Source organism: Aphelocoma coerulescens, chromosome 1, assembly GCF_041296385.1.
Source record: "Aphelocoma coerulescens isolate FSJ_1873_10779 chromosome 1, UR_Acoe_1.0, whole genome shotgun sequence".
In the NCBI taxonomy this organism is placed as follows: domain Eukaryota; kingdom Metazoa; phylum Chordata; class Aves; order Passeriformes; family Corvidae; genus Aphelocoma; species Aphelocoma coerulescens.
Genome location: NC_091013.1, coordinates 42,291,481 through 42,318,853, shown reverse-complemented (window position 1 = coordinate 42,318,853; position 27,373 = coordinate 42,291,481). Strand labels below are relative to the sequence as shown.

Sequence of the window (27,373 nt, the reverse complement as noted above, 5' to 3'; positions counted from 1 at the left end):
CCTGAAAGAGTTTAAAAGTAGGACTTTCAGTGCCTGTAGCTTCCAGCCATATTCAAGGGCACCTTGATTTAACTGTAAGCAGTGCCCCAGTGTATACTCATAGGGTTATTTCTGTTCTTTGGGGAGAAAATCAGGCTGCAAAGGCACACATCCTTCATGGCAGAATATCTGTCTAGAGAGAGGAAAGCAGATATATGTATAAGGATAAAAATCCCAAATATAGCCTCTAATAGGTGTGATAATTATTTTCAGGAAAAAGTGTTAAGATGCAGTTTAAATCCATGGGGCACATTGTTCCAATGAATGTGCAGTGTATTTATTAGGGTACCCAAAGGATTTATAGCTGCTCCAAAGAAGTACATCTGCTCTATGACTACAGGCAACTTTAGTTTCTAGGGAAAGTTTCTTGAAACTTTTTTTAATATGCTTTAACCTCTTGCATGCTGACTTGGCATACCTAAAAGTGAGTTACTTCATACAGCTTCACAGGCAAAGGCTAAATGACAGCATCCAGCTGCTCTGGATGCTCAGACTGGCTAACCCCTCTGGCTTGGCACCAGCTCCAGACTGTCAAGACTCAAATACACACCTCCCAAAACTTTTGTAATTCCTGTTTTCTGGGAAAGGAAATCAGGGTATAAAGACTGGATGGGAATTACAGTTTTTCCTGTAGTATCCGACTTAGATTACCTCGGCATGCAGTAACAGTTAAGTATAGGGGAGTATATGTCCATGTACACATGTGGAATGACCTGCTAGTCCTGAAAAATTGATATGCTTGGAAAAATAGCCCAACAAAAGCCCATGTCTGCACTGCACAGCCCTACATGCTTTGACCCAAAAATTCTCCTGCCCTTTAGCTATGCTCACACTGGCAGAGTCATAGAGTGGGGTGCCCAAGGAGGAGTCTCTTAAGCCACTTCCCATTTCTGCATGCCTGCAAGGGTTCACTCATGTTTCCCCTCAGGTGTTCTCAGGTGTGACCAGAGCTGGAGCTATCATAACCCTGGGAGATGGCTACCAGACCACAACGTCAGTGTACCCCAACCACGCAGGACAGACAGAGCCAACCGAAACAGTGGAATAAGGAGATTCTGTTCTGCACAAAGGAAGAAGAAAATGAGATAGAGATAAAATAGAAAAAGGAAAAAATAACCCAGTAAAATAAGAAGTAATGAATTTTTCATTACAATGCAGTGCAAGTTATTACCACTGTGACAAAAAAAATTTGAACCTCATCACCCCTTTTCATAGCTGCTGAATAACTTGTCCTCCTCATATGTGCCCATTTGTGGCTCAAGATATGAACCAGAGAGAATGTAACTCCTTGCTTGATATTAAAGGCAGGGTAGTCAACAACTGTTTGCTCTGCTGGCAAATGACCCATAGGTCAGGACATTGCTCAGAAATATCACAGGAGGATGTTGCCATTCAGAGTGCTGACTCAGGGAGAGCAGGAATGCCAAATGAATGAGCAATCATCACGGTATTTTGTTTAGGATGGAAAACTCAATTAGAATTCTGTACTTCTCCTGCTTCTTGTTCTTCCTTGTGGCAATCTTTTTACACAACAGCAAGATGTTAACAGTGCAGAATAAAAGGCATGCTAATAAGTATAATTTTCCTTTTTTTTCTTTTTCCCTGAACACCGCATTTGCTTCATGTTCTTTACTCCGTTGTACATAGCAATTAAATAAAGAAAAACTGGTGTTGGCCTGTTTCTTTCCACAGGGATTTTAATTTTTTTCAAGCCACTCCTCTCTGAGCATTTGTACATTTGAGAGCAATTGTACATTTGTTCCCTTTCCTCCACAAACACCAGGTCCCCTCTAGGAACTGCTGTTCTTATCTGCAAAGATGTAGCAGCAGTGAATAGCAGTGGAACAGTCTGTCTGAAACCCATTTTCATCTGTTGTTTTTTTTTCTTTTTTATCCCAAGTGTTATCTTATTCATTATAAAATATTTCTGTTCCTCTATTATTTTTTTCTTTTCTTTTTTTTTTTTTAATTCCCTGTGTCTACTGTTATTGGCTTTGATGGACAGATGATCAATGATAGCCTGAGACACATTTGACAGAATATGACTTTGGCCTGCATAAATTACTGTCAGGAAATTTTCAAGGAAGTACTGAAATAAATTTGCAGTGACTCAAAAATGTGTTATAAATTATAAGGTGATCCCTGCCACTGAATGATTTGATGGTTAAAACAATTAAGTGAGTTTTTATTTTAGGTGAGTCCTCATAATTTTTCCTTATAGTTCAACTTCTCAAACTGCTCTGAGCCCTTTGGAGGAAAATATTTTAGAAGCGAAGTTTTCCCTCTCCCTTGCCAAAAATCCTATTTCTTTTCTGTCAAGCTTGTGTCTCTACTCCCACAGGTAGTTCGGAGATGTCACAGTTTGGCCTTTCCTCACATACTTCTATCAACTCCTACAGGGGGTAACTAGGATCCTTCTACAGTGTGCCACTACCTTCCTGATCCTTTTCTGCTCCAAGTCACCAAATCCCAGCTTTTCAAATGACATTCTTGAAATACTCCAATTAACAGAATAAGGAATAAGAGAGTTTGTGAAGCTCAGGATCCTTATGGGATCTTGAAAATATTCTTCAGGCAGTGGCCTATATTTTATGCATTCAGTATCAATGGTAGCTTTGACTCAGTGAGGATAATCTCTTCTGTCTGCTGAAGAGCTCCTGACTGGAAAATAATTAAATTAGACAGAAAATGTGAATGTTTCTATTATTATATTTCGCTCCTTTATGAAACTACCCATTGTGAGGCTGTATATTTTTTTTCCATTTTGAGTTTTTTCTATGCTGTGAAGAACTCTGGATTTACTTTTTTTATAGAAAAAAATGGCAAATTTTCTAGATTTTTCACTCCCTATCCTGTGAAACTGCTTTTCTTAAAATCTGCAGTCTTCACTCTTATGGTAAAACAAATACAATTTTCCACTTTCGTGACTATTACTAATTCCCCTGAAACATGAATTTCAAAGCTGCTAGATTTTGGAGGCAAATAAACTGCAGTACTTGTTGCTTCTATAATGTCATTATTTTTATGATAGACTCCTGACCATGGGAACACAACCTGTGCTAACCAAATGTCTTGTGTGGCTGAAAAGCATCAGCAGACTAAGGTGGGGTAGGCACTTTGAAAAAAAAAGCCAAATAAATAACCAGTGCACAGCTGCCTCCATCGTGAAGGGGCTGGCACAGGGGCTGGGCTGCTTTTAAGCTGCCTGTGTGTGAGGAGCAAGCATTGATCTTCTGTCCAGCTACTTGCTTCCATCAAGAGGGGTAACTGGCAGGAGGCTGCCTGCCAGCTATAGGCAGCTCCACAGCTCAGTTGTACCTGTTTGTTCTCAGAGACAGCTGTGAAGAGCAGGCAGGATTGCCTGGGCTTTGAGGGAAGAATGAGACAAGAATATTTTGCTGTTCTTTGTGAAGTGACTCACTAGCTATCCATTGCAAATTGATTGCTTCATGTCCTGGAGCTTTCCTTTCACCACCCACCCTGCCCTCACAGCCCACAGCAGAAGATGCAGAACTGATGCATTCCCATTTTCCATATGTATTTGGAAATATCCCAGTGACAGCATCCTTGTCCCCGCCGAGCCGTGCAGTCTGTCCTCCCCCTACAGCCTCTGTGATGCTGGGGCCTCTTGCATTAGCACTAAAGGGAAGGGGAGGGTGCAAGCCCAGAAAGGAGACTGGTACCTGTTGCAAAAAAAAAAAAAAAAAAAAAAAAAAACAAAAACCAAAAGACCAGCAGAAACAAAAAGAGAGGGAAAAAAAAAAAAAGACAAAAAGAAAAAAGACAAAAATAAAAATTAAAAAAAAAGAAAAAAAAAAAAAGACAAAATCGAGTTTACATACACAGCTTCCTGACTCAGGCCCCTTCCCTTGACAGCATCCAGAAAGTGGTGTGTACCCCTCAGCAGTGTGGTGACATAAAGTTCCCAGATGCCAGCAGCATGCTTGTGGTGGCAGGGAGATGGATGGCAAGCTACAAAGCCTGCCCAAGAGCCACAACAAATAGTCAAGCAGTAACACCAAGCCTAGCTGCATGCTGTGTTTACCTGCTTGATTTAAATATAGCTTGAATTGTGCTAGAATATCACTACTGTTAGGTAGACATGTTTGGAGAAATGGGGAGGCTTTTTACCTAAAGCAGTATTCAAGAAGGGAAAATAGAGTTTTCATTGTAAGGAAGGTACTAGAGAGGTAGGGGTAATGCTTTGCTTATCCAATGACTCTCTGATTTCAAGTAATTTGCTTGGCATACGATTATTTTTCATCTATATGGGGTATTCCTTTCTTCTCTTCATTTTTCTCTTTGGAATAAAAAACTCTTTGGGACAGACACCTCATTCAAATTCACACAGTATGCCTCAAGTGCTGGAAACTGTGCTCATTCTTATCCATAGGTGTTTGCTCTTTAAATTGTCCAGATTAGATTTCACAAATGGTTTTGCAGTGTATGGAATTTATGGCAGAGGTGAGCTCTGCACCTTGAATTCATACTGCTCACCAAGTCACAGGGCTCAGACTGAGGACTCCAGACATGTATATCTGCTTCAAGGAGAACCAAAGAAGTGGTTCATTTCCTGATTCAGTATTAGATTGAGCACCAGTCTTGCAAGAGTATCTAAATTCATTACTTTCCACCCAGCCATGGCAGAAAACAGGGAATCAATTAGTCTCATTAGATTTTTGCTGCTTTAGGATAAAATCTTATGAGAACACCCCCTTACTCTGCTCTACTTCAATCTGAAATTAAATTTCTTCCCTCTTTTAGAATGATTCTTGAACACCAGCAGTAGCTGGACCCATACCCAACCTCTACATCTCCTGCCTGCATCTGCGTGAGTCCCTGGCACTGAGGAAGTTCTGTGCAGTTGTTCCGTGAGCATCCAATAATTGGGGCACTTAATCCTCTAGTGAAAGGACAAGAGAGTGCAACTCCACCTCAGCTCCCCTGCTCAGTAGGAAGGCAATGAAAGCCATTAGTATATTGACATAGCAGATTGACACTACAAGGCTCTCTCTGACTCCGATTGTTTTCCTGATAAGCACTTTCCCTGCTGAGCCTAGTCGCCCTGCCGGAAGTATCTTTTTGCATAACTTTGTGTCTCTGAAAACATTACTTTCTTCATTCTAAATATTTTGTGATTTTCACTTAGATGTTTTAACAATTTATATTTGCATGTGATTTAACACCAGTTTGTTGATAACTCTCTCATCTCCAAAACAACTCTGAAAATGAGATTATGGCATCTTCCTCAGAGAGTCTGGAAAGAAAACTTGGCAAAAAAGCCAAAACTACACATCACTGTAATGACCACATGCAATGTGACAAAGCCTCCATGCTGACTTTTAATTTTTTCCTGACTGTATAAATTCACCACTTGTAATAATGCATATTTGTATATATTTGGTTTAAAATAATCCAGAAGGGAAATATCCAGGCCACTGAAAACAAGCTCCAGTTCCAGAAGAGTGTGACTGGCAACCAGAGGTGTTAGGGAAGGGAAATCCCCTAACAGGGGATTAATTTTGGATGGAATAAATTATGATGTTAGAACAAGCAGGAGTTTGTATACGGTTGCAAGTTTGGGGTATTCCCATAAAACGTTAATAATAGGGACACTATTATTCCAGATTATGATGTGGAGAAGAGTACTCTACCAGCTCTAATGCCTTGCTCTCTGCAGCTGCTCTCCCTCAGGCTCAGTCTGTGGGGCCTGGTGATCCCCTGGGATAAGAGGGTCTGAAAAGTTTGGCTTTGAGTCATTGAGAGTCCACTGAGAACTTCAGTTTGGAAAGCAAAGGAGCTGTGTCAAGAAGTAACTACTAGAAGAAGTGAAGTAAAATGTAAGGCTACTTCAAGTATGAAGTACAATTATCCTTGCTGTTATGAAAGGACATATCCCAGCTCTTGCTGCCCTTTGAAATCGTACACTTCTCACAGCTCTTGGGAGGCTTGAACTGTTTGTCTGCTATAACACATGCAGTTCCTTTTAAACCCTTGAGTTTTAAGAGAAGAAACAGCCACTTCACTACAGGTACCAGATGAACATTTCCAGGACAAATGAAAGTCTGTGTAAGCTTGAAATACTCTATTAGTAATTGTTTACATTAGCTATTAACATTTTTGCTCGGAGGGATGAAGGGCTGTTCAGAAAGAATCAGTGCTTAACGGCTTAGCCTTGCCACAGAAAAGCCTCTGGCATTTTATCTTTAAGATTCCAGCATATTTCTGTTGCTACTTTTATACTTATCTGCAATAAAAAGCTGATTCCTCCGAGTGCTTTGGATTTGCTTGAATCAGATTTATAGACCAGCATTTTAGCACTGCTCCTAGGTATTGCATGGAAGGGGAAAGCTGCCTCAGGTCCTACAGATTTCCATTTCAGGGCACTGATGTTTCCAGTACCTTCTACTTTCCAAAAGCAATGTTTTTATTTACTGAGGGTCAAAGTGTAGAGTTTAAATGGACACATTTATGGAAAGCAGGACACATTTATGGAAAGAACATTAGCCCAGGTTGCTCCCCCATTGGACAAGCTTCTGCACTTCATGTGTCCTCAGCCAAAATGAATGTTGAGTGTGGGAGGAGTTTTGTGTCAGGCTCTACCTGCCTGTAAGCAAAAATGTCAGTGTTTTATTAAAAAAGAAGGGTCTATTTGATGATGTGAGACAACATTACAACATTATGCTCTCTTCAAGGCTGTGGAGACTGCTGAAGGTAGGATCTCCAGGTGAGGGCTAAGACACAGAAAAGTAGCAATGCCAAAGGCACATGCCTGCTTTACTTGTGTTCTTTTGGAGCACAAGGCTGTCAGCTCTGAGCAGTGACTGTCTAGCCCCTACATGGGCAATGGCACCTGCCCCTGGAGCCAGTGAGCACGCAGCCTGACACCAGCATTTCCGGGCCACAGATGGCAAGGAGCCTTCTGCGAGATCATGTCAGCCCTCATGCAGACCTGTAAATTATTTTCTTGAAAAAACGTGCAGTAGGCAACCTGGATTGTTTTAAAATGCGTGTTTCAGGTCAAAGCTCAGTGAAACACAGTTCAACCAGGTCATCCAAGACAGCACCCTGGGCGGTCACATATAAATCACAAATTATAGGAGACTTGCTCAGGTCACTGCAGGTGTCTCAAAAGGCACTAGAAACTTAAGTGAGTCAGTGTCGGGTTTCTGGGGACTGTGATGTGAATGTAGATACATAAATGTAGGAGTATTAGTGTGGAAGCTGAATGCACCCTAACTCTCTGAACTTACATATGTGTTATTGTGAGAATTTGGTAAGGTTAACAGCCATTCTTTACTGTTATTAAAGGCCTTAACTTTTTTCTTGTCAAAGAGGTGATAGCTCTCAGAGACAATGACAGCAAAAAATCCTTTCATTTTACTTTAAAATACTCTGATGAGAAAAGTCTACCTCTGGAAAGTCGCCTGGCTCATTTGTTTTATTTCAAAAATTACCCAAGCGCCCATTTGTGCTTTATAACTGGGATTCTGCATTAGTTCTTGATTAGAAGAGCTGTCATCTGCTTTTCTGCAGATTCAGAAACATGAATCATGGGCAGGCAGTTACTGGTAAAGCTCCAGACCATTTAAAGTCACAAAGTCAAAAAAAAAAAAAAAAGAAGGGGGGGGGGGGGGGGGGTGGAAAACCAAAAAAGCATTTGTTGAGCAAGAAGACCTGGGTGAAATTCTCAGAACTTCTCTGCCCTGAGAAAGTATCAATAACCATAAAATTTCACAGCCCCCTTTTTAGAACCACAGCCTTAATGTTTTGTAGGGAAAATAAAGCTTTGGTTAACCTTGGCACTGGCAGACCTCATTAAAATAACAGCCTGTCACTTTCGAGTTTAAAATAACAGGGTTGTCAGTTTTATATTCAGCAGAACAATCTACAGTCTTACTCTCTGGGAAACACAGCGGGTGTGCTGGGGGGGGAGCTGGCAGCAGCCTAAAGACTGAGCAACACTGCCATCTCGAGGGCCCCCCAAATCCAGGGTGCTCCCTGGCAGCTGGGGCAAATCGAAGCTCAAATCCTGCTGAATCCATGAGGCACACGCTTCACTTTTTAAAAGGCTGAGAATAATCCGCCGCCAAGTGCGTGGTGGTTTGGCAATTGCTTGGCATTTAAGTTTATTTTGTGAGAAAGTATGGAAATGTATAATGTATGAAAAAAAATTCCACAGAGAGCAAATAAAGTTCTGCCTCACTTGTTTTATAAGCGAAGCAAGTCACCCTCACTGAGGTGCCTAGTGTGCATGAAAATTTTGGGCACCTAATGAGCCATTCTAAACAAAAATGTGTGCCTCAGCGCCCTACATCAAATCAGTGGAGAAATGAAGGTGCCTTTAAAAAAACCTCTGAGGGAGATCCTCTTTAGCTGTGTGAGATAGAGCGAGCCCGATTCAGTTGCTTATAGATAAATGCCTAGTGCCTCTGAGATATCTATATGAAGATGGCAGATGTAACAAAGGACATACAGGAGACACATCTTTCTTGAGGGACAGCCCCTAAAACTTCAGGGTCCAAATTAGCTGCTTTTCATTAAGCTCCTTTTACAAGGAAAACTGTATGTCAGTTAAAATACCCAGCCGTGCTATACTAAGCTGCTTGTGACATATGATTCTTGCCCTGACTGTGACACACACGTAGCAGACACATAAACATAACAACTTAGTTAGGAACAGTATATAATATGTGCTTGCTAACCTAGTCCTTTTAAATAAATTGTTGGCTGTTAGTCTTAGAATGCTTTCAGATTAAATCCCTAATGGACATAAATCGATGTATGAAAGCCCGGCGCAGCTTTCTGCTGGTAGGGCAGAACACAAATCAGATGGTGGTGAACTGTTTGTTCTTCCTACCTGGCCATGCCCATGATCAAGGGCATGTCTCTCACAATTCCACATGCAGCTCAGTTGCTCAAGCACCATATCCATAAATCCATTATCCATCTGCCCACTATTATACAAGGTCTATATTATTTTTAATAAAGACTGCAACGGTGCTGAGTGCATGGCTGCATGTCTTAGACACTTCTAGGGGAAAGCAAGCAGCAGGCAAACAAAAAACGTGTCTGGTTTTTCACTGGGAAATAATGTAGCATGAAGAAGCGGCATTAGTTAAATGTTGCTTGTGAATTAAAGGGCAAAGGAGTATGTGACTAAAGAAACTACACAGACACAAACATGGCCTGTGATGGCTGCTTGTATGTCTGTTCTCCAAGACAAAATGCCAGACCTCTTTCTACTCACTGTCTCTAGCTGTTCTCTCAGTGTAATACACTGGTAGGATACACTTTACACACACAGCCTGAAGTCCCTGAAATTACAGCACCCCATCACAAGCAGCCACTTGAAACATCTTCCATCTGTGCATCTATGCTGCCACATACTAACCCACAATACTACATCTGGGGTGACACCCTGGTACTGCAGAGAAGCAACTTCCAGTGAACCAGAAACATTTGTGCATTTTTCCAGGTCATAAAGGCTTAATTCTCAATGGACTTTACAGCAAGATGTCTTTGAGCATCCACAAGGAGAAGGTGTTGACAGAAAGGCAAGCTGAATAGTCTGCTTGCACTTCACAAGGAAAATCTTCCCAAATTGCAGAATAAACAAGAAAAAAAAAAGCAATTCAAAAACATCAGGAAGAAGAAAGGGAGGTTAATGGGAACCATTTCTTCTGAACATAAAGACTCCATATTATTTCATTTCATTTATTGCATTTAACCTACATCAGGTTTGCATGCATTTCACCATCTTTGACCACGATTTTAGCATCTTCTGATAGTCCTTTACTTTTAATAGTAGGAATTATATGGGTGGGGATCATAAATCTGGAAGGAATATGCAATGGTCTTGACAGAGGAGGACTTGGCAGAGCAGGACAAAAAGAAAAAAATTGGAATTTACATTTTAAAAATTATTTTAGAGCACCCACATTTAAAACTTGCTTTTTGCCCCCAACTGCTTCTGAGCACACTTTATCACTCTGCCAAAGAAGCATTCTTCCATCAGAAATTAAACCAAAGTGATTCTGTTGGCGTCTGCCTGCTCCACAAGCAAGGCTCCTTCTGCAATCTTTCATGCCTTGTAAAACTGGCATTCTGCACACTTTTATTTTTACATGGTGTATTCAACACTTACTCTGAATTCTCAGTTTATCCAAATGTCCTGAAATAAAGCAAGGAATGCTAAGGTCTAATTCCTACTAAAGTGACAGGCTTGCTTTTAACCTGCTTCATGACTTTGGAGTGCAAGGTGAATAAAGAAGACAGAAACGTGGGTCAGTTTTATTTATTTTATGTCTGAGCCCATGCTGGTAGGCCTGGAACTGAGCTCATGGGTGTCATTCCAAGTTCTGCTGAGGAATTGCATGACATTTGTGACTGACTTGGTCACATAAGAAGTCAGTGGCAGAAATAAGAAATAAACTGTATTTCTCAATGTAGGATGTGTAGCTATACCATTCCTGTAACTCTGGATAGGAGATTGCAAATGATGCAAATATTTAACTTTTCTCACTTACACGGTAATGCCTTTCTTCTGTTAGCAATTATAGATCAAGGCAAGGCTATTTTAATATCCATTTTGATATATCCCCCAATAAATTAAAAATTTAACTCTTTGCATGGTTCTTGCTATATCTTTTTTCTTACGAGAAAGTTTTGTGATTCAGAACAAGTTTCACACCTTCAAAGTAGCTGTAAAAAGGATATTTCAATATAATATCAGGGCTATGTCAGGAAGATAACTAGGGAAAATCAGGCTAGCTACAGCCAAAGATATCCAGCTGTCATAATCCCTATAAATCTCTGCTAGAGCAAGTGGAAAAGAAATATGTAAAATATCAAAACTGCATATGTCTCATATTTAAATGTTTCCACACAAGCCTAACCAAGCTTGAAAGTTAATCTTTAATTCAAAGAATAGGAAATACCAAAGAATCATTTACAAGGCCACAGGTCACTGGGGAATACAGTAGTCTGACTTCATAAATCACGAGCAAGCAATGTTAACTGAGTCCTTAGTGGGTTTTATATCATTTTCAAGGGTCTGTACACCTGTTATATATTTTTTAAATGCGGGTGGCGATCAAAACAATGTACAGAGGAACATGTGTAACCATGGGGACTAATAAGAGAATTTCTGTGGTCATGCTTGACAAGATCCCAGAATTGAAGCCTCTGAAACCCACAGGCAAAAGTTTAACATGTCATGGCAGGCACTACATCTCCTAATTCTATTCTGCATTTGAAGTTACATTAAAAGTACTCCAAAGTCATTGCCAACCCAAACATTGATCTCGCAGAAGTGGCTATCAGGCCACTCCCTAAAAGAGGAGGTGAATCAATCAGTGTTCAGAGTTCCTTTAGCAAAGCCATCAGACACCACACTGCACTTCCAGAAGGTTTCAGGATGAGGTTCAAGGAACTAGTTAAACAGATGTGCAAACTCCACTGCTAAAAAGTAAGGATTAACAGAGGTCTGGCCAGATAGCAGGAAAGGGAAAGACTTCAGAGATTGAGTCCACACAAGTTGTGTAAAGTTCCAAAGTGAAATAGTGCAGCAGGGAGGTGTGAGGTGGGAGATAGCTGTGAAGGGAAATATCTGAAGGAGATAAAAATATGTTAAAATGCACCTGAATCGAAGGCATCTGGAGAGGCTGTAAATGGTAACCTTTCCCCAAGTTGTAGTCATTTTTGCTGTTGCTGCCTTTTGTGAGTCATGCAAGTGTCTTCTTCCCCCCAGCCTCTAAAATGGGAATAACACCTCAGAAGGATGCCTCTGAGATTTAATTAGTTGTCATTTACCAATGATCCTGAGTAAAGTAAGACCATCTTACTTTATCAGGTGTACTCCCTTAACCCAAATTTTTAAAAAATCTGTTAGGAAATTTAATGATTTGTTATCTTATAGAGAGTATGCATACACCATTTAATATCTTCAGAAGAGACTAGGGAATGGGAGTCCTCATTTTGATATTCAGGGAGTATCTGGAGAACATGTGCAATGTGTGAACTGTGAGAACCTCTCTCCATTCTTTTGCTGACTTCTATGAAAATGAAAGGCTTCTACGCCAAATTACAGCCCTTAGGAGGGTCAGGGGGAAAATCACTTTCCAACAGGTGTTGAATCACTTGTGGTTCAAAACAGAAGTCCCCAAGTCCTAGAGCACCAGCTCTAATTTGAATATGGGCAAAATCTGAATGTGACTCTAAACATTTGAGTTTTGAATAGCTTTACATAACTTCCAGCAAGCAATGAAGTTACTGCTCTGAAAGCTAATTACTCACCACCAATATCAATCAGATTGCTTGTGTAAGTAGTTATGCAGGCACAAACAATAATAAGAAAAGCTATCCCTTTGACTCTCATGTTCACCAAGATTATATGACTGGATCCTTCACCCTATGAACTCTCTTCCTTAAACTTTCCATAGGATTTCTCTATCCTCACTGTGTCCTAGCAGGAATTTACACACCATGAACTGCCATGAACCATGGCTGTTTAACTGAGTTGCTTGTGCTGATTAGCTGTCCCAGTAGAGACCTAGGGGTTTTTACCCTCAGCATGGGCAGAAGGGGAAGAAGAGGGACTGCTGTCTCGCCAAAAACCCTGGTCCCATGCACCAAAGACATCAGAAAGGGCAGGCATCCTGAGACCATCTCCACTTCTGCCAAAGTCTTGTTCACAGCCTGTAAACTGGAATTTATTTTTTGGCTTGACAGGGCTCCCCTATTGAGACTTTAAAGGCTTGCAAATGCCACTAGTATCTCATGTGAAAACAAAGCAACTAGGGCTTGGCAAAGTGTGTGGAGGAGATTTATAAGGTGTCTATCATGGTGAGAAACACTGTCAACAACTCATACAGAAAAATACTGTCCTACTTATTTCTTGTGGATGAAAATTCAAACAGTGCTTCTGAAATAACATCCTCAGCTATTTCTATCTCCTGGCTTATAAAGTGACATTCCACAGGGTTTAAGCACGGCAAAGCAGCATGGGCCATTTGCAAGGACAGCTATCATGTCCTGAGAAAAAAAGATAAAAGAGATAAATAGCCGAGTACAATATTGTACCTCAACAACCTAAAAGACAATCTCAAAACTGAATGGAAGAATGGAGAGCTTTTATTTCTTGGTTTTTTAAAGAACAAAGCTTAGCGATTTCCTTTAAAAGCTATTCAACAAGCTCCCCTAAATCCTATTACAACTTAATGTGAAATGCATCTGTTTCCATAAGAACAACAGTGGCAGCATTCATCCTTTGTAGTCTGTCCTTTGTTGTTTCTTCTATCTATTCTTGTAGATTTTCCCACTCTAGTATACCATACACAAAACAAGAACTGATAAAATTTTAGTCAGAGCATTTATTTATTAAGTCGATGCTGGAAATTCAGTTTATTCCTGCTTGCTGCCTGAATCATGCCAAATTAAATTATTGTTCAAGGAATTTATAAGGTAAAGAAACTGTTTCGATACTGTCCCACCATTTCTTGCATGCGGATTCTGTATTCAGCTACATATATTTATCTACACATAATAGCAAAGATGAATATAGTCTCTGCATGACTTCTCACTGTAACTGAGATCCAAATGTACTGTAAGGTATTCAGCCGGTGTATCTTAAATCAGTTCAACATCAGCTTAGCACTGAACCATTTTTTTAGAACCTGCACATGTAGCTGTCTATATAATATTTTTCTAAGACATGACCAAGCTGGTGGGTTTATCTGATGTACACTGTTTAACTGAATTCATATTCAGCAGACTGTGAGGCATATTAATTCTTAAAAAGGTGTATATTTAGAAAACCTTAGACAAATGGAGACCAGGAAGAGCAAGATGCAACATGCTTTTATTAATGTCTTGCCTGTGGAAAAAGGTGACTTTGATTGTTTGTATGTTCTGAACTCAAATGCTGAGTGTCTTGTTTTTAAACACAGGAAATTAAGTTTTAGCACATTTAGCTTTTTTAACCTTCACCATCATCACCATTACAAATTTAAACAATGTATTGTTTAACATTATAATTAGTGTGGCTTATGTTTTTAATCTGTTTTTCCTCTCATTGTCTCTTAATCAGGTAACAGACATTAAGGAAAAGCTAAAGATCTCTAAAAAGTTCTGGTCAACATTGCCCTACACAATCTGCAAGGATGAGCGAGTGACAGCCGGTCCGTCAGTCGAGGAGGACTGCTGGAATGGCCACACCAAGGCGAGGTGAGGTGGACCCCTCTCCACCCCACCCGCTCCAAATCCCCATCTGGCCTGAAGCGATCATGAAGCTGAGGGTATTTCACAAAACTGTTTATGAGGGTGAAACAGAAATGGGGAGAACAAGTCATTGTCCACATGCAGCTTGTAGCCAAGATTACTTATTGTCAAAGTGCCATTAAAGCCAGAGTGTGAGTCAGGGTAAATGTGCACAGCGTGTCGGCATGTGAAGGCAGAAAATGTGCATTGGTTTGGCTCCAGAAGGATAATTTATACTGAGATTTCAAAGAGCTCTTTAGGTCCATTTAGCATCCCTGTGTTGGGAATGACAGCTTGTGAAGCAATTGCACTCTCGGGATATCATACAGGGATGAAACAGAAATTGGAATTTCAACTCTACTTGCTATTGGCTGGCAAAGCTTAGGGCTATTTACTGGGGCAGGGGGGGCGGGGCGGAAATGAAAAATAACCACCAGAGAATAAATGTAGCACTCCTCCTTATCTTGTGTAGAAGATTTGACCTTATGTTACTTCTTCAGAGATAACTGTGGTCATCTGCCCTTATTTGTGATGAGTTTTCTGTGAGTTTTAATTTTGAAGTTTACTTGGCCCTGCTGCGGCAGAGCAGGAGCCAGCAGATGAGCAGGTGTCTCCAAAGGTCCCAGTGTGGATTCATCAGCTGACAGAGGAGAGGATCTGATTATCCCTGCTGAGAGAGGGAGGAACTGGCTCAGGGACCATGCCAGAGGCAGTGTGGTTTCAGGTGCACAGCGGTATCCTGTGCTTTTGGATAGACATGAGGATGGAGAGGTTTGAGTGTCTGGTGACAGCTGAATCTCGAGAGAAGTGACACTTTCTGGCACTCAGAGACTGGAATCTTTCTTTTCTTTTTACCTGGCAATACACATGAAGGCAGAATATAAAAATGAGCCAATAAGAAAAAACAATCAACCAGTCAAACAAACAAACAATAGAAAAAAATGAGACGAACACATAAAATATAAAAACAGTGAAAATTAGACAACATAGGAAAAAAACTTAGAAACCTGCTCAGTGTAATTTTACATGGATGGATGGATGGATGGATACATAAATAGATTGCATCCACCCCACCATCTCATCATCTGATCATTTTATTAAGGAGCACAGTTTACAGGGGGATGTTTCACACTGAATGCACACCATTTTTTCCTAGCCTTATTACATAACCTTCAAAAGAATTCATTTTGCAGACAAGAGGAGGGGGCTGTTTGGTATGCTACTAGCCCCTTGAATCCACTTTTGGATGCATGTGAACAAATCTGTCCGAAAGCATGAGCCACTGCTTAGTTGCTAAGTCCCAGATCCAGAGAAAGCCCCTGAGGATTCAGAGAAATACTAGGAGGAGCATCTGGCTATTACAGGATTCATCACAAAGGAACAGTGTGAAGAGAGAAATAAAAATGTGCAGCTTCTCTTTCTCTATTTTATCCTTTCTTGTTATTGAGCTTTGAAAGACATGAGCCCAGGCCACTGCACTGCCAGTAGTTAAGCAGAATTTCCAGACATCCCAGTTAAATGCCATGAGCCACACCAGGATGCATGCATCAGTAAGAGATATATGCTACTCGTTCTACAAAAAAGCAGTCAAATCCCTTAATATCCATCTATTCCTCCTGGTTTCCATGGCCAACTCTAGTGTGTGTACCACATCTGGCAAATACTTGGCAGCTCTCTTCTGCTCCTGCACTGAAGGGTTTGGCACAGCTTCCACGTTTGTTGCGAGTTAGGGAGGTACATTTTATGCATACAGTTTTTCACCCTTCTTTTGCAGTATTTATCTTATGAGAAGCCTGGTTATTTCCATGATGACTTCTAAGACTAGTGTTCTGGAGAGAGAAGACCTGTCCTCTGTTAATAATGTCCTTGATAACTGAACACAGACAGTTCACTGGATGTAGAGTGACAGCTTCAAAATATCACCTGAAGATATGATTTCAGCAGGTCCAGCCACTGCTTCTCTGCCCAGTTTCTGTTTAATATCCATTCACAAAGGAAATGTATAGTCATAGTCTTAGTAACAGAATTCAATAAATGCATCAAGTGGAGGCAATAGCAATAAGTCAGAGAAACACTACAGAATGCCGTGGCTTGTACATGAAATAGTATTTTAAAAAATATTGAAAATAACTAGCTTTAAATGCAAAATAACCTCTTGGCTGGTGGACAAAGACATTTACTGCAGCATAAAAAAAATAAAGGTTTTCTTGATCAGATTGATTAGTATCTGATATCAAATAGTGGCTCACAAGAACAAGCATAGCAAAATCTGGCCAGTATTCATATGTGTGTGTGTGTATATATATACACACACACATATATATATATATATCTGTGTTCACTGTGTCAGCTGTCATAAGCACCCCTGTGCTATATGAGGAGCTGCATTTTGAATTCCAAAGAATATGACAAAAGCCTGTGATAGAAAAAAAAGGATATTTAGCCACCTCCTGTTTTCATAGACATTAATACTGTAAGTAAAAAGACAACATGGTGCTGGCTACCACTGGGAAACGAAATTATTTCTGGGGTTTTTATCAAATCCTGTTTTGGAATAAAGAACTAGAATCTTTGAACTTCCAGATAGACATTATGCCTTATATTTCACTTTGCACATCACCTTTTGATGCTGCTTTTACTGGGGGAAAAGTTACAAACATGAGATTACAGAGAATAAAAGCTTGGCTTTCTCCTGAGAGAGGCATTACACCAAGGTCATTTGTGGTTATTACACTCCCTAAATATCACTTTGCTGCCATGATTAATTTACAGTGACACCAGGTCGCCAACTGAAGGTCACCAATTCACAAGTAATCATGGGGTAACAGAGTCATCCATTTGGCGTTCTGGAAGGGTGCACTTGGCTCGTTGCTGATCCTGTACGAAGAACGGTTTTAATCAGCTCACATCACGTAGAAACCAAGTGCTGTGGAAATGGGAAAATATTTATTAGATGGATGAATCTCTTTTTTTGAAAAATCCATATTAAAAATAATGATAATAGCTACTAAAGACAAAGTGCCTTTTAGAGAGATGCCCAGCAGGATTTCTCCATCATATTTGTATTCACAAAAGAACATGAACATAATTTTATGTTTTAAGAATTAACGTCTTCTGCCAGATGTACAGAGACAGATTTCCAAAACCTCTTTAGGATCTAAAAAACAACATTAAGATCAAACTTTGAAAATTTACCTCCCTCCCTACGTGCAGTTAAATTCTTAACAACAGTTGATAACATCTTCACTAATAGGTATTCTCCAGAAATGAAGAAATTTTCCCAAGCATGATGGAAATCAGGCTTTAGGACTTAAACCAAGTCCAAGGTATTAGTCCTTGAATATATGACTTCTGCTGAAGTGAGAAGAGCAACCAAATCTGGAGCCCTCTGATGTTCAGGAGACAAACCTTGAATTGCTCCAACCAACTCAGCCAGCTCAGTTCAACCAAAGCATCTGAGAGTTTGTGCTCATGCACTATCATCCTGGTTCTCATGCTCACGAGTGCTATAGACTTACTAATGTCTCAGCTCTGAACAGCTGTAATCTATGGAATGATGAGACCTGCATTCCACAATGAACCTATCACTCCTACAAAGAGAAGAAGAAAAGGAATTATATATAGACAGAGAAATAAAATAAACAGAAAAACATAGAGAAAGGTAAGGAAGAAAAGGAAAAATGAAGATTATAATTTTCAATATCTAGCTCAAAACTACAAGGTATGTCACCAAAACAAACACAGAATAGATTCTCAGCTGTCCTGACATTCTCTTCTTCTCCTGCCATACATATGGGCGTGTCTACTTCTGTGGCAGAGCTTTTAATTCCTGGTGAAATTCAGGTGGGAAGAAAGACTCATCAGATCAGTGCTTGCCCTGAGAAAGTTGCTAACTGCTGTCCAGCAAAGCTTGCAGTGACAATGAGTTGAATGTCCTCTAGCTGGAGGTAGGCACAGATAACCATTTAGCACCACTAGTGAGAGCATGAATAAACCACTTCTCAGTAACTGTGAAAACTGCCTATTCTTAATTGATGGCTCTAGTTTATTTTTACACCTTCCAACAAATTGGCAGATGAGCCATTTTCTCCCTCTCCTTGTGTCTCCTGAAGCTTTTCTCCAAGATGCAGGAAGAAAAACCAAACTGAAAATATCCTATGGGGATTACCTCCTGAGCAAACAGAATCAGATGAGGTGAACTAGTTAGCCAAACAAGCCAATTTTCCATTGCACTTATCTTTCTGGACCAGATGTGACTGTCTAAACCCAGCCCAGCCTGAGTAACCCTGTGCTGTATTTTGTACTTTGCTGCCTACAATTTTGTGCACCTGGAATAACTCCAGTACTGACTAGGTGGCATGCCCCAGTTGTACTGTAAGTAGCTGCTGTGGCAGCAAAATATGAAGAATGTTGTCCTTTAAGATAGATTCATTTAAAAATCAGAAGATTCCTTTTTTTTCTTTTTTTTTTTTGGTGTAGGGGGGTGTCAACTCTACAGGCTTTATATAAATGACCTGAAAGATTCATCAATCATTTTTAGACTTGGAAAGGAAGCAGACACCCTGGCACATTAATGAGTTATTAAAAAAAAAGGTGGGGGGGAGGGGGGGAGGGAAGAGAAGTGGTTTTAAATAGGCTTTGTGGTACTTAGCTATGATGTGCCAAAAGACATCTTTGCTGTGTCTGCTGAGGCAAGCAAGAACTGTGGAAAGGCTAAGAGGAACAGAAAGCATTAATATTTTAGAAAACAACGTAAATTACACTAAAATCCTGACATAGCTGAGCAAGGAGCAAACAGCAGAAAACAAACAGTATTGTTCAGCTTCTCTGAACTCAGGGCTAAGAAAGCTTGCTTCTTTTTTTCTTTTTTTTTTTTTTTTTCTTTTTTGCTAGGAGGATGCAAAGAACAGACACTGATTCAGGTTGGCACTTCTTTTCATTTATAATGGGCATACACTTCTTGTAATGGCCAGGCCGACAAAGAGATCATTAACGAGAGAAGAAGCAGCAGCAAAGCTTAAAATTCACAAGGGTGTCTCCACTTTCGGAACTGCAGCAAAAGCAGCTGTGTTCAACAACTTTGCCCAGCCAGCAACAAATCTTCTGTCAAATCACAGTCCCAAGACATGGCTTCCTATTCAGTGTGACTTAACCCTACCCCACACACATCAAAATGCTTTTGTCAGAACATGTGTCGGGCTGCCTCTCCGAGGCTGTCATTCACGAAACACCTTGGGCTGCGTGTTCCCATATCTGCATCAGTGCTGTAAAGAAAGGAAAACTATTCAAAGATATTTCATTCAATATAGACTTTTCTGACTGCTCCCCCCCACGCCCCCAAAGAAGCAGGTGAACTGGTTCAGTAATAAGGGTAGAATCCAGCTACATGCTCAGACATGTAAATTCAGGTACTTAAATACGGAGTGAGACAATAAGGAGTGTGTGGTCCATGCAGTTGCAGTATCGTTAGAGACTCTCTGGGCCTTCTGGGATGACTATGACCCAGGACACTGCCTCCCCTCTGGACCAGAGCCTGGGCTAAAACTGCCTGAGCATTTTGAAAAGCACTAATGTTATGGTGCCTGAAAAGAGCCCCAATATCCTGTCAGTCTACTCAAAGGGGCAGTTTTCCACTGCCTGAACACTTTACCTACTGCTATGTAAGATGGTCTAAGTAGTGAGGACACCTTCCTGGAACTGGCAAATTAGACCCTGGACCTACGGATATTCAAACCCTACTGGAGTGGCAGTATGACACCAAATGGCCTACATCCTAGTGGCTAAAGTGGCATTCAAGACTCAATTCAGCTGCCTAAAGAAAGACACACACTATAACTGTAGATGCCCCAAATGTCCAGGACCTCCCCCTCAAGCCTGCACATATGATCCAGAAAGAGCTTTCAGAGCTCACCTGTCAGAGCTAGGGACAAGAAGAGGAGGAATAAGTAAGAGCATTCAAATGGCACCAGCTGTCTATGTTTATGCAAGTAAATCCCAGCAGGTGAAATATAATGAACCAGTCATTTGGCCAAAGGCACATGGGACTCTAACAGCTGTCCCTGCTCCACTGATGAATAAACTGCTGACTAGCTGCGACTGGATCTGGTGGTGACTAGATCTGGTGAGAGTGGGACTCTGATTATATGCAGATGCTTGTATTTGAGCATACAAGATTTGGTATGTGTGTAAACCTAAAGATGAATTTTCAGCCTTTCTAATTCTTTTGCTCTTATGTCCTAAATGCCAAGAGAATTTAAGTATCTGACTAACTGTTAGGCTGTAGTAAGGCCATGGATTTCTTGTGACCTACATAAAGTATGTGTCCCTTACATACCTAAGTGAGGTACACTTGCCAGGAATGCTTTGGGGATCACCAGATCCTGGGCAAATAGAGCAGGGTGTGTGATAGTTTGACAAAATCACTTTCTGTAACTGAATGGGCTGCCCCATTTAAAGTTAGGTGATCCTGAGAAGGACAGAAGATACACACTAGTCACAGCCTTCATGAAATGCACATGCCAGAGCACTCTCTAATTGCTTTAAGTCAGTACATTCTTCTTTTATTACTGATGATAAGACAAAATTAAATCAAACAGAAATCAGTCAAAGAAAGCCTGTGAGCTACCATTCAGAGCTATCCTTAGCTTCTCATGGACAGCTTGCAATAAAGAGCAGCTAACCCTTCATGAACAAGGAAAGCAATCCACATGAATGTTTAGCACTTTCAGGTCACTTCTAGCTGCTAACAACTATGGCCATTGTCATGGACAGGATACTGGGCAAGACAGTCATCTTCTCTGAGCCAGTAGTTCAAATCTTACACTCTTTCTTTTTTTAATCAACTGTACCTTGAAATGGCTGATTTACTACTAGGCTGAGTAATTTATCTACAGCAGCCCTTTCATTTGTAGAGACGTGTGACAGATGGAGATGCTGTTCCTTTGCAGTCCAGAGCATCTCTGCCTGCCAAGGTCTCCATCCTACTGCCTCTAGGCAGCTCTGCAGAATTATTTCCTGTTCTGTCTCTAGTGATTCATAACACTGTGGTCTGCTATACTGGGGGAGGTAGCTCTGTGTTCTCACCGTAGTAAATCTGACCACAGGATTCTGGATGGGATCCCCACAGCAATGTTATTTCTCATCATGGTACTAGCAAAACAACAGGCCATGCAGCTTGAGGCTGGGTATTTTGGCAACCATGGTTGGTTCTTAGATGTTCACACACCCCCAGGATTATTCTCATGTAAGCCTTCAAAAGCCACTGCTGGCAAATGAATCTCATCTTGCAAAGCGAGGACCCATTACGCTGAGACTAAGCCCTTCCCTGGCACAGCAAAGCATCTGTTCTCTTGTGAACCTCCAGAAGGAATGCAGAGCTTATTTTCCTTTCACCATGGCTTCAACAGAGAAAGCCCTTTCTTCTCCCTTACTTTCACATTTATTTTTCAGATCTATTTCTTTTTCCAGACCACTATGAACAATGCTGTCATCAATGCCAGACTTCAGTAGTGATAGAGAATTGGGCACACACAAGTGAGAGTGACGTGAAGTACTCTCAAACTATATTTGGTACCAGGCATCATGAAAGTTTATCATTAGTAGGCTAGACTGGGCTGTCATTACTTATTGTCTGAGCACATATGCACATGAGGAGTCCCACAAACATCAGTAGGACAGCCTGGTATGCAAACTAATTACAAAATAGATCATATCCTTATAAAGAAGGTAAACAAAGGTAGATCTGCCCTATATCCCTTGCAGCCTAAATATGAGACAAAGATAGTAGGTAAAGACAGACAAGAGAGAACAGGGAAGCTGTGATACACTATTTTCTCAGGATACCATGCCAGCACAGAGAAATAATGTCGACCCATTTTCAGCCTGGCAGCTGTAAAATGCACAGATAATTTTTAACAGAGATTTGAAGCACAGAAAAATATAGCTTTGCAAATGCCTATAAGGTGAGCTTCCTGAGGACAAAGAGCAGCAGGGAACAAAGTGTGCATCTTTAACAAAAGGTAATGGAGATTTTTACTGTAGCATGATTGGAGGCATGGGCTGCTTTTTTGTGGGGGAAAGATGTGCAAAAGCACACTTGCTGCCTGTGAGCAGCCTAAGACTGCATTACTCAAGGTCAGAGAAAGGAATGCTGCAGTAATCAAGAAACTATAAGGTAAGAGCCTGAATAAAAGATTCGGATTTGTGGAGGGATGGGAAATGCCATACCTTAAATGTTATGCACAAAGTACACAAGATGTGCAAGCATAGCCTGTTTTAAAGGAATAAGGACCAAATCAAAGAGAATACAGGAGTTTGGTAAAATTATAATGATTTTTATGGGCCTGGATGTCATATAGGCTGGAGATGTTGTTCATGGTGGTCTGAAAAAGAGATGCAAGGAAGAATTGGAGAAGAAAATTAAGTGCTCTTTTAAACTAAGAAAGCCATAACGCTTCAAGATAGGCTTCTAAACTGTCTCAGAACAAATATACTATATACAACAAAGGACTTCATATCTTTTAAGCAGAAAGAAATGAAAACAGCAGAATGCACGGTTAGATGCTTAATTTAGTGTGCAACCATTCATGTCAGCAGAGGATATGAATATGCAGTGACTTACTGCTGGCTTGCAAACCTTTTCCATAGTTCACACAGTCATTGCTCTTGCTGGGGCGTATATGGAAAGTTAGGAGGATGAGAAACTTAAATCCTTTCTGCTCTCCATGCAGCTCAGCTACTAAACAGATCCTTTGGAGTCAGTAAAATTAAAAACTATATTTTTAAACAGTTTTAATGGATCTGTTTAAGAACTGCACATTGAATTTTTTAGCACATCATTTACTGTACAGTGTTTTATTTCTGAAATTACTGCATCTCAAACTAATCTTTCATTCTGCTGTATAGATACTTGCCTGAGATTATGAACGATGGCTTGACCAACCAGATCAACAATCCAGAAGTAGATGTGGACATCACAAGGCCAGACACCTTCATTCGACAGCAAATCATGGCCTTACGTGTCATGACTAACAAACTGAAGAATGCATATAATGGGAATGATGTCAACTTCCAGGATACAAGTAAGAAACCATTAACTGTCATTACATAACTCTAATTTTGGAAACATTTATGAATTGGCTCTGTTGCAATGACTTTCTGTGGTCTTTGTGCTCTGCACTGCTGACAACATAAAAAGTCTTTTTCTGTTCCATAAAATTCCAGTTATGTAATTGTTCCTTTTGGTTCTCTTCCTTTTCTTCATGTTTAATGCATCAAGGCACTGAGGGCTTTCCATAATGCCAGCAGTCTGATCCTTTTTCAGAAGAGCATTTAATCATCTAATTAAGTTACAGTGGCTTTCATTTGGAAGCTTTACTGAATGAAATTTAGCATGACCACCACTTCCTCATTCCCAATGTGTTCATCCCCACTGGGGTGCCAAGTGGAAGGGAGAAAATGGATGAAAGCTGTAGCGTATAGCACTCACATTGTTTCCCTCGCTCCTTTGTGCCAGGTGACGAAACCAGCGGCTCGGGCAGCGGAAGCGGCTGCACAGACGACATCTGTCCCACCGAGTTTGATTTCGTCACCACCGAAGCACCGCCTGTCGACTCGGACAGGAGGGAGGTGGAGGCTTCAGCCACACAGCCTGGCTGGTCACTGCAGACGTTGCTCGTCGTCTTCCTCAGTCTCCTACTGCAGAGACAGTGGAGATAATCCTGGATCCAGGCGGACAAACTGTGTTTTAGCTACAGAAACAGCCAATTTCTTCTTTTCTTATACTCTTGGACAATGGACCATGCCACAAACACTTGCAGTTTTCTACAAGACAGCAGTACTGCAACCTGCTTCCCATTTTAGTTTTCCCAAAGAGTACCAGGTGCCAGACTGAACTGCTTCCTGCTTTTTTCAGATATCTCTGAAGATGATATCCACTCTTGAGAGAATTCTTTCTCAATCCTTTATTACAGGAGACTTTCTGAGCTTCATTTCCTTTTATGCTGCAAAAGGGAAAAAGGATCTTACAGTATGTGTTTTTTCCCAGTGAGGAAAAAAGAGGGGGGAAGAAACCAAGAAAGTTTTCTTTCTGAATCAAGCCTGACTCAAGGCTGCTGCATTTCAACAGACTATCAACAAAACACAACAAAAGACAAGAAAGGAACACAAAAAATGCAACCATTTTTCACTGACAGCCAGGTTTCCTTTAGGAACTTCTGTAGGATGATTCAGGTCATCAGAATGATCACTGTTATAGGGAGGAAGGCTGGATTTTTTTTCTCCAACACTAAAAAAGTATGTCTCAGCAGTGAATGTCTTGCACTCCATCTGCCAACCACATCAGATTGGTATGAAGGTAGAGAAGCTGAAAAATAAGTTTATCTTTTAGTATGGTAGTAGCTCCACTAGCTTCAGAATGTCATGTTACAGTTGCTTAGGACTTAAATCTTAATGCCCAGTAAAAATATGAGTAGTAGCACCGTTTCACCTAGTTTCTTTTAGGATTTATCCATGTTATACAATTGTCACCATTTTCCACTTAGCTCACCACCGTGAGCTCACCAGCCATGATGGTAATGTTAAACAATGTTCTTGACCCCTCACAGGTTCAGATAGAAAATAATCTCTTGTGATGTAATCTTTTTCCTTTTGTTACTGTTCTGACATCGATTAGAACTTTCTGCTACTATGTTCATTACCCTACCAAGACAGCAATTCTCTAATAGACTAACAGCAACCAGATCAATAGTGTGTTTCACACCTAACTACATCTTTCTTTTCAGTTAATTTCAGTGTCACAAGGATTTCTTCTACAAAATTTCAGATCAAACAAATATATAGTACTGACATGGAGATTTCTTTCACTTTTTTAGTCTTAGTATGATCATCTATTTTTATATATATAAATATATATAAATCACAGATTTTAACTTCTTAATTACAAGCTCAGGGTTGACACTTCTTTATAAGAAAAAAAATGTTTGGTCAACCAACTCTTCTTTTTTTTGCTGCTCTGAAAAGTAACCCTTTAATGACTGGTGAGCATGAAAATCAAAGAAGAGAATTTTTTACATATCCAGTTGTCCATTTCTTAACAAGTTTGCAGGTTGGTGGAGAAAACCTCTCTCATATGTGTGTATTTGGTGGTGGTTGGGGGGGAGGGGCATGTGATTTTGTATGATAGGCCTAGAGAAGGACGTGGATGTTAATTGCGATGGTAATTGTATTCTCAGATTCTTCAAGAATACATTGCTTTAATAATCATTATCTAAATGGTTATGGTCTGGGATAGAGTTTCCCTAATTTGCATCTGGTCATAAACCCAGGATGGAAGCTGTGTAAATCCTGGACAAATGTGTGTCAACAATTAGACATCAAAATCTTCCTTCTTCTATCAACCACAGACAAAGGATTTTTGGGGCAATTCTGTGTGGTGTTGAAATGATTTGCCAGAAATTTATTTCCTGATTCTTATGTTGACTCTGGAAATCATATACACAAATTGTGGTATCACTGTAAAGCCAACCAACCACAGTACAATTTAACAGCAGAGCAGGTAGATCGTATCCATTGCAATTGCTTTTTCTTGTCAAATTATAATTAGCTATTGATTTAGGCATGAAATTAAAATAGAAAACACACAGCACGTTAGAATAAAGTATACTTAAGCACTTTTACCAAAAAGTATTTACAATCTATTTATATCGTATGTCTAATAACAGAAAGCGTAAGTTTTGAGCCACTTGTATTCCATTCCTTTGTTTCCCCCATTCGTTTACTTTGAAATACAATGAAAGATAGCATCATAGAATTCTGGAATCGTGAAACGGTCTGGGTTGGAAGCAACCTTAACGATCACCTATTTCCAAGCCCCATGCCACGGGCAGGGATGCCATTCACTAGATAAAGCTGCTCAGGGCCCTATCCAGCCTGGCCCTGACAGGTGGTCTATTCTTCTGGGCCCAGATTAGTGTGTCACTGTCTAAGTGTACAGATCACAGGGGTCTTACATGGCAATAGCAATGCTTCCCACTTCTCCAAATGTTCCCCATGGAGCAAGTCTTGTGGTTCAGCATTTACGGTCTCCAGGAAGTTTAAGCCAATTCTCACAGACTTCTTCTTTGCCCTGGTACAGCAGGTACCAAGCAGAAGGTCTTTGTTTTAAGTTTTTTTTTCCTGAACTTGCACATGCAGCTTTCTACAAGGAGAACCCTTTAAAAATCTCTCCTGATCCATCTCTTTTTACCCATCTCCACATCCTCTCTACGTCTTCAGCAACTTTGTTTCAGGAGAAGTTAAGTTTGATTTTGGTTTCTCTGGTTTTGTGTTTATTCAGTGGTAACTGATTCTATTTCCATCCAACTAGTCTGGATCTAAAAGCTTATTGACAGGCAACAATGGCCAAGCCCTCTGATGCAAGTCCTCTGTTGTACTTGCTCCACACTGCTAGTGAAAGAGCTGATGGGCTCCACATGTAGGTGATCTGATGACTGTTTTCAGCTGGTGCAGCCAAGATGTGTGCCCAGGGTGCTCTCATCTATTTGCAGACCTCCATGGACTTTTGGACAAGGAGTAAGAGGGTTCCCTAATAACTAGGGCTTCACTGAAGGTGCTCCTCACTGGAGGAGCTTGCCCTGCTCTTCTTGGATTGGATCTTATAAACAGCTGCTCAAACAACCAGCCTACTCCTTGCCAAAATGTAATCCTTGAGGGAGTTCTGCCAGAAATTTATGTCTTCCACATTATTATTTCTCCTCTTATTTTCCTACTATGCATGGTGATATTTTGTCAGGAGACAGAGATGCCTTTGCATGAAGTACTGTGCAAACATTTCTTTAATAGTCCCTAAAGGTTGAATGCACTCTTCATACATTGCATTTTTCTGAGATTAAGAGAGCTATTAAATCTACAGAGAAAATGAAATTGGGAATGAAGGAGAGAAAAGAAAAGGCATTCATGTTCATAAATGTGAGAATCTACATAATTTTCATTGATTCTATTTGCACATTCTTGCATCCAATAGCTCTTCTTCTAAGGTAATTTTTTGGTGTGCCACAATTTAAATATTTCTCTTCTG

At 40.4% G+C, this 27,373-nt stretch overlaps 1 protein-coding gene and 1 long non-coding RNA gene across 2 annotated transcripts in view; one reads left to right on the top strand and one right to left on the bottom strand.

Annotated features, from left to right (window-relative positions):
* Positions 1 to 24,081, top strand: part of GPC6 (glypican 6) — a 754,465-nt gene extending 730,384 nt beyond the window's left edge. The window contains exons 8-10 of the mRNA XM_069008450.1: positions 14,129 to 14,265; positions 23,203 to 23,378; positions 23,813 to 24,081. Of these exons, the coding sequence (XP_068864551.1) occupies positions 14,129 to 14,265; positions 23,203 to 23,378; positions 23,813 to 24,015 (516 nt within the window). The 3' untranslated portion in view covers positions 24,016 to 24,081. The remainder of the gene's footprint in view (positions 1 to 14,128; positions 14,266 to 23,202; positions 23,379 to 23,812) is intronic.
* LOC138107169 (uncharacterized) lies at positions 19,222 to 20,283 on the bottom strand. Its single transcript, XR_011149279.1, has 2 exons — positions 20,210 to 20,283; positions 19,222 to 19,562 (listed from the first exon to the last, which is right to left on the bottom strand). It is a non-coding gene; the product is annotated as an uncharacterized lncRNA (long non-coding RNA).
* Positions 24,082 to 27,373: the final 3,292 nt, after the last annotated feature.